The 11,457-nt window shown below is 38.9% G+C and overlaps 1 protein-coding gene across 1 annotated transcript; it reads right to left on the bottom strand.

Annotated features, from left to right (window-relative positions):
- Positions 1-786: 786 nt before the first annotated feature.
- Positions 787-9,508, bottom strand: soat2 (sterol O-acyltransferase 2). Its single transcript, XM_037252312.1, has 16 exons — positions 9,251-9,508; positions 8,317-8,426; positions 7,864-7,922; positions 7,687-7,790; positions 7,490-7,543; positions 7,293-7,400; positions 6,075-6,357; positions 5,565-5,640; positions 5,081-5,165; positions 4,609-4,654; positions 4,402-4,531; positions 3,848-3,945; positions 3,208-3,306; positions 2,516-2,651; positions 2,274-2,419; positions 787-1,633 (listed from the first exon to the last, which is right to left on the bottom strand). Exons 1-16 carry the CDS (start codon positions 9,433-9,435, stop codon positions 1,577-1,579), a joined length of 1,776 nt encoding a protein of 591 aa, XP_037108207.1. The 5' UTR covers positions 9,436-9,508; the 3' UTR covers positions 787-1,576.
- Between the last annotated feature and the right edge of the window lie 1,949 nt (positions 9,509-11,457).

Below are 11,457 nucleotides of genomic sequence, written 5' to 3'. Positions count from 1 at the left end.
TGCAAAAAAGGTTGGGGACCACTGATCTATACTAGTCGCTTGTGAGCTGCTCCATAAAACCATACATGTAATTTCCTCGCAATGCGAGCATGGGTTCCATAGTGTAGTGGTTAGTGCACTGGACTCTCACCCCAGCAACCCGACTTCAATTCCCAGTTTGACCGTAAATACTTTATCCTGGAAAAATTTGCAACACAGTTGCACGTGTGATGCCCCATATAACCATGCACCTCCCTAAAGCTAAGGCCTAGGGAGAGGGCTGGGAATGGGGTAAGGGTTAGAGCTAGGTTTAGGGTTAGGGTTAGAGCTAGGGTTAGGGATAGGGTTAGTGCTAGGGTTAGGGATAGGGTTAGTGCTAGGGTTAGGGTTAGAGCTAGGGTTAGGGTTAAACCTAGGGTTGGGGTTAGGGTTAGAGCTAGGGTTAGGGTTAGTGCTAGGGTTAGGGTTATATACGTATATATGTATATATATATATTCTCATTACCTTTTGTGAAATAGCAACAAGTTAAACCTTAAATCCTGTTATGCTAACATGCTACAGTGTGTAAAACTATACTGTATATAGAATGTAATAAGAGAAACTGTGTGTGTTAGAGTGCATGGAGAATTAAGAGCGTATTAGTGTACATAGCATTACATCACTAATGCAAACAGAGCACCAATGCTCACACACACTTGCATGCACCCACACACACAGAAGCTTTGTGACAGACGATAAGAAGGTTGATACGGCAAAACCTCACCCACAGTGGGATTTTAATTTTGTGGGAGTTAATCTAAACCGAATAGGAAACACAATGACAAGTCATGCTTTATTCTCACAATGTGCTTTGATATTAAACAGTACATTTCTGTTCTGCACACTTTTTGTAATTTTAGTGTATTACATATGGGAGCTTCTAGTATATACAGTACATTTGGCTTGAGAAAACTTGACAGAGAAGCAAACAGTCATCATGCAGCACCATCTAGAATCAATGCATATTTTTCTAACATTAGACATTTGTTCCGTCGTCACCATCATTTTTCATAAATGTATCATGGCCTTTGGAAGATTCAGGCAGATGAATGATTGATCATTTGTTACAATGGGATTTTTTTTCTATTTCTCCGAAAGAACGATACATCTTTTAAGTTGCAATTTTTGTCCTCAAGATAAAAACTATGACTATGAAATAGTTTTTCCATCCAACTCACATATCATGCAAGATTACAATTCATGTCTGCTGAAATCAAAAATGTAATCTTGTATAAGTTTTTAGCTTGACTTTAGTAAATTGAAATTTCCTACTGAGAAAAGTATGATATTAATCTTGTAAAATTGTGACTGAATAATAAATAAAATGAATACTGTATTCTGGTAAGATTGAGACTTTAAAAAAAAAAATTCTATTCTTGTATAATCTTGCCCTATTTTCTCTGAATCCACATCAAATATATATAATGTGTCCGCACCATGTTTCTTCAACAGACTTTACAATATGGTCCAGATGGAAACAAGACTCCCCAGCCCTTCTTTTGAGTGATTTGAGTAATCGTAATGATGTTTCCCTCCTTCTTGACCCTCCTCCGCAGTTCATCTTTGGTAGCCGCACGACCAGGAGCGAGGCGTCACCAGCTCCCAAAAGCTAGTCTGTACACAAAAAAAACAAACAGAGCCTTTCTAGTAACATCATCCCCAAATAATCCCATTTTAGATTCATATTAGCATCTTATATTTGAATTTCATTGTAGTGGTGGCGCGCCGCTGGACGCCTCAAGCATGAATTGGGGGTCGGCCGTACTTTAAAGGAGTTTAAGCACGCCATCTGGCCAGTAAATCCTCCGCTTCATCAAACGCTGAAGGCTTTCCAAGGTTAAATACCGGACATGACATTGTGTGCTCCATAGTCACATCATCTGGCTTTAAAGATATAGCCATATTGATTATTGGACTAACGATGATCAATAATGGTTCCTAAACAGTGGAGTTCACATCACTGAGCAGTAAAATAATTATTACCTCCACAGGTGGTGCTTATTGTTTTTTGGTGTTGTTGCCACAGATGGGAACAAGGAAGGGAAAAAATAAATAGAGATTGTATTGCATAGTATCATGAGATTATATTTTGTTTCTTAAAAAAAAAAAAATATATTCTCATGAAAAAATAGCCCAACAACTTTCTTTTTTGTCTTCCCGAAATACAATAAATGCTGCTTTAATTTTACGAAATTGCGCCACCCGCAGGGTGCACTGTGCAGTGCGTGCATGTGTTTGTGTGAGTATTTCATACCCCGGTGCGAGGACAGCGTACTTGCGCATACCACTCCTGACAGTAGAGGCACACCTGGATGCCTTGACCCAGGAAGAGACACGTCCACATGATGATATTGAACACGGGACTCTGACGCTTATCGTTCATGGTGAAGTTAAAGACAACTGAAAGGACAAGACATATTTTCTACATGAAGATATAATGTGCCCCTGGCGTGCATACACTAGCTTGCCCCTTGATTAATTGGGTTTGTGGGTTACCTCCAAAGAATGCAAAGAGGAAAAACATGATGGGATAGAAGAATCCAAAGCCCATGGCTAAGGCGTACTCGTGCACCACGGCCGACACGATGAAGACGGACAACATGGCAGCTGTGCGGAACTTCCTTTTTGACAGCTGTCAGGAACGAGGATGGAAATAGGAAACAAGAAACTGACTCACTTGGCCCTCAAAGGACATCAGCATTTAACTTCATAGAATTTGAATAACTTGAATTCCCATTACCATTTACGATTACCATAACTTGAATTTCATGAAATTAAAAGATTTTCCTTCACAAACTTAAATCTTATGAATTTAACTTATTACCCCAAAAGTTTGACTATTTTTAATGTAGAAAAAAAGATCCCTAAATCAGAGGTCCCCAACCACCGGGCCGGGGACCGGTACCGGTCCGTGGGTCACTTGGTACCGGGCCGCCAAGCCGCAGAGGACAAAAAAAACATATTTTTGTATCGACGATCAATTAATTCAGGTCAAGACGCTCGTCCCTGTCACGTGACAAGTTTCCCCGGTCGAGCCCGCAAAGCTAGCAGAAAGTAGAAAAAAAAAATCAAAACTTCAGTTTTTGTAACTCTAGGAGTAATATGACTTTAACCATGACAAAATGCATTTTTATGTCTCCCAAAAATGCATTATTAATCTTTTAAGATGATCTCATGTAGTGCCTTACCCAGAGGAAGTCCCTGTAGCCGTAGTAATAGAGCCAATCGTGCACCACCACGTTCCACGTGCGGTAGTAGTTTGCAAAAGACGTCGAGTTCCACCAGTCCTGCGGCACAAGAAAATATTCATAGCTGCAGTGTAACCAATTTCCACGTACAAGTCTATCCCCGAGGGGATCAGAATCAATAACGCTTATAAAACACAAACTAATATTTAACATAATGTTTCTTTTTTCATGCTTGACTCAACGTTTGGATAGCAAAGACAATCAATAATATAGCTCTCGTTCTCACATTCAAGCATGCATGGTGAAAGGGTCAAAATCAATAAAACAAAAACAAATGGTTGACATTTCTTTGACAGAAAGTTTAATGAGTGGATTTGTCCCTCTCACCCAGCGTCGTTCAAAATTGAGAGGGTTATTTCATTATCGTGTATGTACTGGTGATTTGAAATATAGCTAAGGGATGTATTGATCACAAAAAAGGTGAGGGGGGGCGTGTTGGATTAGTTGACCCCTCAAACCAGTTATTCCCATTGGATCAATGGAATTTGATGAAAGTGGATATTAGAAGGTCACTGCTGTTTACTAGATAATTTTTCAAGTAATTATTTGATGTTTTTTTCCTAATGATGGAATTGCTGACCTTGTAGAACATTCTGTCAGCAAATCGGAGCAGCTCCCCGAAGAGGTTGAGCCAGCAATGCAGGAAGGCGAAGAAGCACAACAGCAGGAGCATGATACCTGCAAAACGGTTAGTCACATTTTTAATCTTTTGTATTCAAATGTTATGCTAATCTCATAGAATAACAATATGTTTCAATTTCCCCAAAACATACAAAAAACAATAAAGAATTGCTTTCTTTTGAATAAGACAAATTTCGCCACACCCAGATGTGTGTGTGACAATCATTGGGTCTTTACCTTCTTTACCAAACACTAACCCAAAAGTTTCAAACCCAAAAGCGCTTTTTGACTGTTGAGTCAGCTGTGTTGACCTCTACTGACTCTTTCCTGTGAAGTAATGCTCTTCATTCTCATGAAACCATAATACGCTTTTCAGAGTTCTGTTGACTTGATCGACTTGCATAAAGGCACAGTTAAACATTCACTGACTCACATTGATAAGAGATTATGGAGAAGTTGTGATTGTTTGGCTTCTGGTGGACATTTGTGAGTGTTCACAGTGCTGATAGAAACCTGGCAGTATGGAGTGGAACACGAGGAGAACCATGGCTCGCTTGCTAAACGGTTGTTGGCTCTCCGATTTGAAAAGGGGCACACACAGGCGCACCAGGATGAAGTAGCCATAAAAGAGGCAGCCCAAGATCTGCAGATAGCACGCCAAAATCAAGTACGGAGCCAATTGCGACTTCAAAGTTTAACAGCATACTGAACACAACTCACCATGGTCACAGTGACGCCGACGTACTTCCATCGAATATGCGTGTTCCTGCAAGAAAATACAAAATAGTATTGTACACAAAAGACAACACATGCAACCCCATTCCAAGCACTCCATCTTATGAATAATTCATAATTCAATTCAACCAAGTTGGTGCCAAATCACTACTTTTATATTAGCCATGCTTGGTTGAAATCTTGGGGGATTCCAGAAAGAGCACAAAACTAACAAATAGGTGAGTACCGAATCCCAAATATGCAGGACAACATTGACGTTTTGATAATACAGGTTGCAGTGTTTACTAGTGGTTAAAATGGCTGCCTTGAGGTCATGAGATACGAGACGGGTTCAAATGTGCGTGTGTAGAGCTTGTATGTTCTCTCCTTGTTTGTGTGGGTTTTCTCTGGTACTCGATTGTCCTGCCATCATCCAAAAATGCAAAAAGCATGTAAAAAGAGATGGAAGCCATCTTACCTGGGATATGATTCCCTGTAGATGAGAGTAGGACAGAAAAGGAAGTAGAGATAACTGGAACATGTCGGGAAGCAGATTTTCTCCCCTGAAACGCACAATAAAATAAAATAAAATAAAATAAAATAAAATAAAATAAAATAAAATAAAATAAAATAAAATAAAATGAAATGAAATGAAATAAAATAGGCATGCAGGTTCTCGCCAGTTTGAAATAATTTACACATAATAGTGAGGGTAGTTGGAGACCAATACTGTCACCTGTTGGCTTTTTATGATATTGCTGGAATAAGATGTTGGCTTTTTATGATATTGCTGGAATAAGATAACAAATATTGTGTAAAATAAATGTTTGCATTGGTGAAATTATTTTAATTATTTTAATGCATATCGTATATCATATTGTATTCGACAAATTCTGTTGTAACCAAGGTTATCTTTCCCAAGGAACCTTGACAGTGTATTGTGCTATTGTTTTCAACACTACCTTCTTTTGGAGCCTTCTTCAGAATGACGGGGACCGATTCCCTCATGAACGAGTAGCTTTTCATCAGGAATCGAATCTGGAGAAAATAGAATATATGTACTTACACACATAGTGGGGGAAATTGTTATTTGACTCCCTGTTGATTTTTTAAAGTTTTCTCTTGGACAATGAACATGCAAATGCAGTATATATACGTATATATATGTCATCTTCTTATTACAGAATGTCCACATTTTATGGAGTCCATTTTATCGCTGACCTTGATGAAACTTAATGTACATCTGTATATCAGTTTAAGTAAAGTGCAACTAAAATGTCCGAACGTGTCATCACAAGTGCAACCAAAACAAATAAGTCGATTAGATACATATTGCCAACTTCATCTGACCTTTTTGACTTATCTTGTGTCAGGCTGACTTGCCAACAATTCAGTTTGGTTATAAAACAATGTCATAAAGTGACCTACAACACTTATCAAGCCATTTAATCAATCGGAGTAAACCCGCTGACCTGCTCGAGTACAACGATGAAACGGGAGGCCGGTGGCAGCTGGTACCGCACTACCACGTAAACGGGCAGCAGTCCCAGAACAGAGGTCTGGAGGGCCGCCAGGACCAGAGCTGTGCCCAGAGACAGCCCCAGCTTGGAAGCGCAGCGGTGATACAAAGAACCCCAAAAGCGGAGCGTGTTGTAGGGAACCAGCAAGGAGTAGAAAAACATGAGCGCCCACACCCAGGTGACCGTTCCCAGCTTGCCAAAGGCGTAGAAGAGCAGGTCAAACTCCAAAACCAATCTGGCAAATGGGAATAAAAAGTTGATATTATTACAGGGACAATTATTTTTAATTAGGTAGAGCTAATCCAAACCAAGAAAAACAAAGACAAACTAAACCAACTACTAAGTTAAAACATCTAGTCTGGAATCAAATTGGTGCTTACCAGCTCAATGGCCTAGCCCTAGTGGTAGAGTGTCCGCCCTGAGACTGGAAGGTTGTGGGTTCAAACCCCGGCCGGGTCATACCAAAGACTATAAAAATGGGACCCATTTCCTCCCTGCTTGGCACTCAGCATTAAGGGTTGGAATTGGGGGGTTAGATCACCAACTGATTCCCGAGCGCGGCACCGCTGCTGCTCACTGCTCCCCTCTCCCCCAGGGGATGGATTAAAATCACACGGGGATGGGTTAAATGCAGAGGACAAATTTCACCACACCCAGGTGTGTGTGTGAGACGATCATTGGGACTTTAACTTAACTTAACTTAACTCAAGTTAAAATACGCTTAGCTAAAAAAAGGCAAACTAAACTGAGCAAGGCCAATCAAAACAAGGAAAAAAAAACAAAGTAAGTAAACCAAGTGAAACACAACACAACATAAAGGACAAACTTAGGTATCTCCAACCCAGACAAACAGGCAATATAAGACAAAACCAACTAAACTGAGAAACTATATGGGAAACTAAACTAGACTATAGATTCAAAAAGAAGAGTAGCCAAGTTAAAGTCCGCTAAGTACTGCCAGAGGATGTGTTTTTAATCCTTGCAGATCATCTCCCATTTTTCCCCCAACAGTTTTCCCACTTGACAATCAATAATATCAGGGTGAGTGTATCGAACAAGCCCATAGGTGGGCAAAACCTTTTATTCGCAGAATCCCAATTGCGGACTGTACTCTAATAAATGTATTCTTTTTTTAAAAAAGGGGGGAAAAAACCTCTTCTTCTCACTGACCTGCCCCGGTCGATGTAGTCCACAGCCAGAGTGCTCACACAGAAGATGAGCAGCACAGCTACAAACATGTGGTAGATGGTCCTGATGTGGCTGATCTCAAACAGCTCGCTGGCAACAATAGGAAACTTACTTTTATTGATTTTCACATCCAAACATGTCCACCAGAAGACTAGTTTCTATATTAAAATCATGCTTACTCCAGCAGTGACGCTCGGTCCATAAACACTTTGCCATCGTCCATTCGGTGAGCTCTAAAATATAAGACACGCTCACATGTTTCAAATATAAGGAGTAAATCTCAGTGTTTCCTGTTCCTACTCACACATTGCAGAAAAAATAATCTTAAATACATTTTAATCTCCATTGTTTGTGGTAAATATGTAAAAAGGATGACCTCGTCTTTCCATTGACTGAGGAGTGGACAGGCTCGGTCAAGGCCTGGTCGAGAATGTCACTCAGCTGATCCTGGACCTGCTGCAGGATCTTCACCTTCACTCGCTGCAAGGTACACATTTAAATGTTTACCTAAAAATGATTTAGAATATTTCAGGGTCATTTGTTTTGAGCTTACCTGCGCATGTTGGTGCCACTGTGCCACATCCTCCATCTTTGTACACTCGCCATTACAAGCTGTGGGAGAGCATTTTTGCATATATTCAGCCAGGAAAGAATAAAAGTGTAATTTTATTCAGATGATTTCATCCGTTTCTATAAATTCCCACATCTCCCATTAAACATTTATGGAACACCACTTACTATACAATAAAACATTAACTCTTGAGCTTGATTAAAACACAGAAAGAATTCCAATGTCAATGAGTTTACATGCTAAATGCTAATAAAACTTCATCCATCTATTTTCTATAATGGAAAAAAACAATTTCTGAACAATATATGTTTTAAAACTTCAATCATTTATTGCAACTATTGTATTGATATACGTATAACCACTCTAATTGTGTCAACCAAAAGTGAGAATTGTTATCACTTTTCTCTTATAATAACTCATCATGTAGTATCATACCAGGATTGGACATCTCATCCAGTGTATGGGCTAAGACGCGCCTGCGTCTCACGCCATTAGCGTTAGTTGGCTGTGGGGTTGCCATGACGACCGACGTCTGCCAGTGGATTCTGTTTGCGTAACAGTAGTAACAGTAAAATAATTACAGCGTACATTTAGATGATGTGTCATTGTTGGGACTGTGACTCAACATGGACAATGTCCTAACAAAAAAAAAAAAAAAAAAGTCAAGGGTTGTTGAACTGAGGTAAACCTCGGTGCTTTTTGCATAGATAAAAGCTGTTATCAGCAGTTACTCCAGTTTCAGGTCAATAGTAGTAAACACGCATTAAAGCGGATGTTTCCAAACTCCTCTGAAAATTACAGTTCACATTGAGTTTTGCTACTCGAATATTTATTTTCTTGCAGTTTAAATGTGAACTATGGTAAAAAAATATATATATAAATAAATAAATAAAATTAACTGGTAAATTGAAAATGTATTTATTTGCTATTCTTCATTCATTTACTATCTCTAAAAATTGTTGGTTAACTTTTTTATTTTTAAATTACAAAAAAATGTGCATGCAGTTTTGTATTTTGGACACAAATCTGAATTTGGGGCAGTGACATTACAGCCAAGATACTGGGACAAGCAATTTCTTGTGCAAGAAGATTAAATCATGCAGCGCAAACATCAGATTAGAATTGAATAGCTGTCAGTATACAAAATCAGCTGTCCTCGGACAAATCTATCTTCTCATATTGGGTGGAAATAGCCTCCAAAAATGTTTGGAATAAGGCTAGTGACATTTTATTGTGCTATATACAAAATCGATGTCAATCTCCTATTTCAGAAAATGTTTTTAAAGTGATGATAGTAGCAACAGACGATTATATTACTGATGCCACTTTTGTTGTCAACATCAATATGTCATCTTTTCTAGCTACTCACAGTGCTCTGATCTTGGGAGGTCCCTCGGAGTGGGAGACAACCTTTTCACCCGGCGCCTCCTGCAGAGAGCTTTGCTGAAGTGTGTCAGACTGCAGTGTATTAAAAATGAATTTCTCAGCCACTACTTTGCACTTTGCCCTTTTGGCTCCTGGCCCTGGCTTCTCATCCAGACGCACCAACCACATTCCCCAATAGGTATTGGTAGTATGAGGTCAGCGAGCAGATTGCCTGAAGGAGTCACAGTTCGGGGATTGTTTGTGTGTGACTGCAAAATGCTTGGAAGTTTTCCAGAAGGATAAGTGTTGACATTTTACCTTTATCTAATTAACACTACTGGGTGCAAGTATGTATATCAGCAGCTAATTACCGACACCATCAGGCAGAATTTATTTGCTTGCTCTAATTGATTGCTTGCTTGCAACCATGTCGCTCGTGGCTGGCAAACAGAACACAATCACATTGTATACACTCTCAGTCCTTTGTTTTTATTGAAAGGAGATTGAATCGGAGGACAAGTGTGTTTGTGAGGTTCTGCTACAAAGGGAAAAGCTCCGCATGCACAACATCACACGGCAGAAAGAATTGCGAACAATACAGCAGGGTACAAACATACAATTTGTCACCATTTTTTTTTTCCCTACTTCCTCAACATTCATTTGATTCTTCTAATTCTGCGTATTTAATGCTACGGTAGAACATGTGGCCAGTATTTATATAGAGATAAACAGCAAGAAGACTGAAAACAAATCAATGCCATTTTGCACATTGTACGCTTTACAATCACAGATCATGTCAGGATGCAGCTGTTTTGCTATATTTAGTTGTTATCGATGAGAAGTTGATCCCATTCAACTCATGGTTACTATAGGTTGTGTCAACACATTGCAATTGATTAAGCAAAGTTTACTTCAGTTCACACTGGGGCATCGCAAACTAAACCAAACCAAAAAAAAAGAAAAAAGTCAAAGTTGCTGAATAAATTCACATCCATCTTCTATATTCCTTATCCTCACTAGAGTTATGGATGTGCTGGAGTCTATCCCAGCTGACCAGCAGGAGACACACGGAACTGGTTGCCAGCCAATCTCAGGGCGCACATAGACAAACAGTTCACATTTAGAACTAAGGACAATTTATAGTCTTCAATAAATATAGCTAGAATGTTTTGGGGGAGGAAAACCGTAAGGCCAAGCCTAGATTGAAACTCCCAACCTCGGAATTATAAGGCGGCTATGCTAAATGCTACTGTATGTCACCATGCTGCCATAACAAAACAGCATGCAATCACAGTCTCGAGTAAAATAAATAAAATGAAATATAAACAAAGTGGAAATTAATTAAATAAAATGAAATTCCAGAGGAACCATTGTAAACTACTTTTATACGTATGCACAAGTTAAATGACTAAACTGAAAAAAAAAACTAAATGATGAATAAAACCTTGAAAGAAGAGAATCAATTGAACAACAAATCCACAAAAGTGATTAGAAAGTTAGGTACATAGTGTAAAGGCACAACAAACATAATTAAAAAAAATAAAAATAATAATAATAATAAAGTGCTTCATGCATATGTTAAGCCTCACTTATTATTATACCATTGTAATGAATCCATTGAGAACTTGAGTGGGCTGACTCCATTTGTATCATTTTTTAATGTTGCTCTGATGAATCAAAAAGTGCTGATCGTAACAATGGACTTCCCTCTATTTGTATAAAGTGGAGGTCAACCTGGATTGAAACAAGCATTCATCTAAAACACATATCCTTTTCTGCACTAAAAAATGAAAGAAGAAACAACTCTGAATCACCACACACGAGTACGGTCTCAATTGATAATCTGCACATTTGAAGTCTCTTTTACTCAGGAGGTTAAAGCTATCTCAAGTCGTCTGGTAATAAATGGGGGCAGTACACCATCCCATCCAGCAGATAGAGCTCTGGTGAAAAAAGTGGTATATACACAGTGCCGATTTGATTGGATTTTTCAAGTGTTTTTTGAAATAACCTTTTACTTTCCATTCCTGCCAGTTCTTCCCATTCATTCTTTGATGTTACAAACTCTTGATTCAGTCTAACAAGTGACGTGATGGGCAAAGAAGTCATTTATCAATCCTCGCCAATGCTCCCATAGACTAACTTGTAAATACAACTATAAATATAATGGAATCCAGGCAGAAACCCCCCCCCTACATTTTCATTTTAATA

Source organism: Syngnathus acus, chromosome 5, assembly GCF_901709675.1.
Source record: "Syngnathus acus chromosome 5, fSynAcu1.2, whole genome shotgun sequence".
Lineage (NCBI taxonomy): Eukaryota > Metazoa > Chordata > Actinopteri > Syngnathiformes > Syngnathidae > Syngnathus > Syngnathus acus.
Note: the sequence above shows the minus strand (reverse complement) of the source record. Positions and strands in the feature narration are given on the sequence as shown.

Bases quoted from the DNA above. Each gene is read 5' to 3' on its own strand.
- soat2 (XM_037252312.1), bottom strand. From the start codon at position 9,435: ATGTGGTTGGTGCGTCTGGATGAGAAGCCAGGGCCAGGAGCCAAAAGG. The intron at 7,544-7,686 runs GTCATCCTTTTT...CTTATATTTTAG, and splicing joins TCAGTCAATGGAAAGACGAG to AGCTCACCGAATGGACGATG. The intron at 5,641-6,074 runs GTCAGCGGGTTT...TATTTTCTCCAG, and splicing joins TCATCGTTGTACTCGAGCAG to ATTCGATTCCTGATGAAAAG.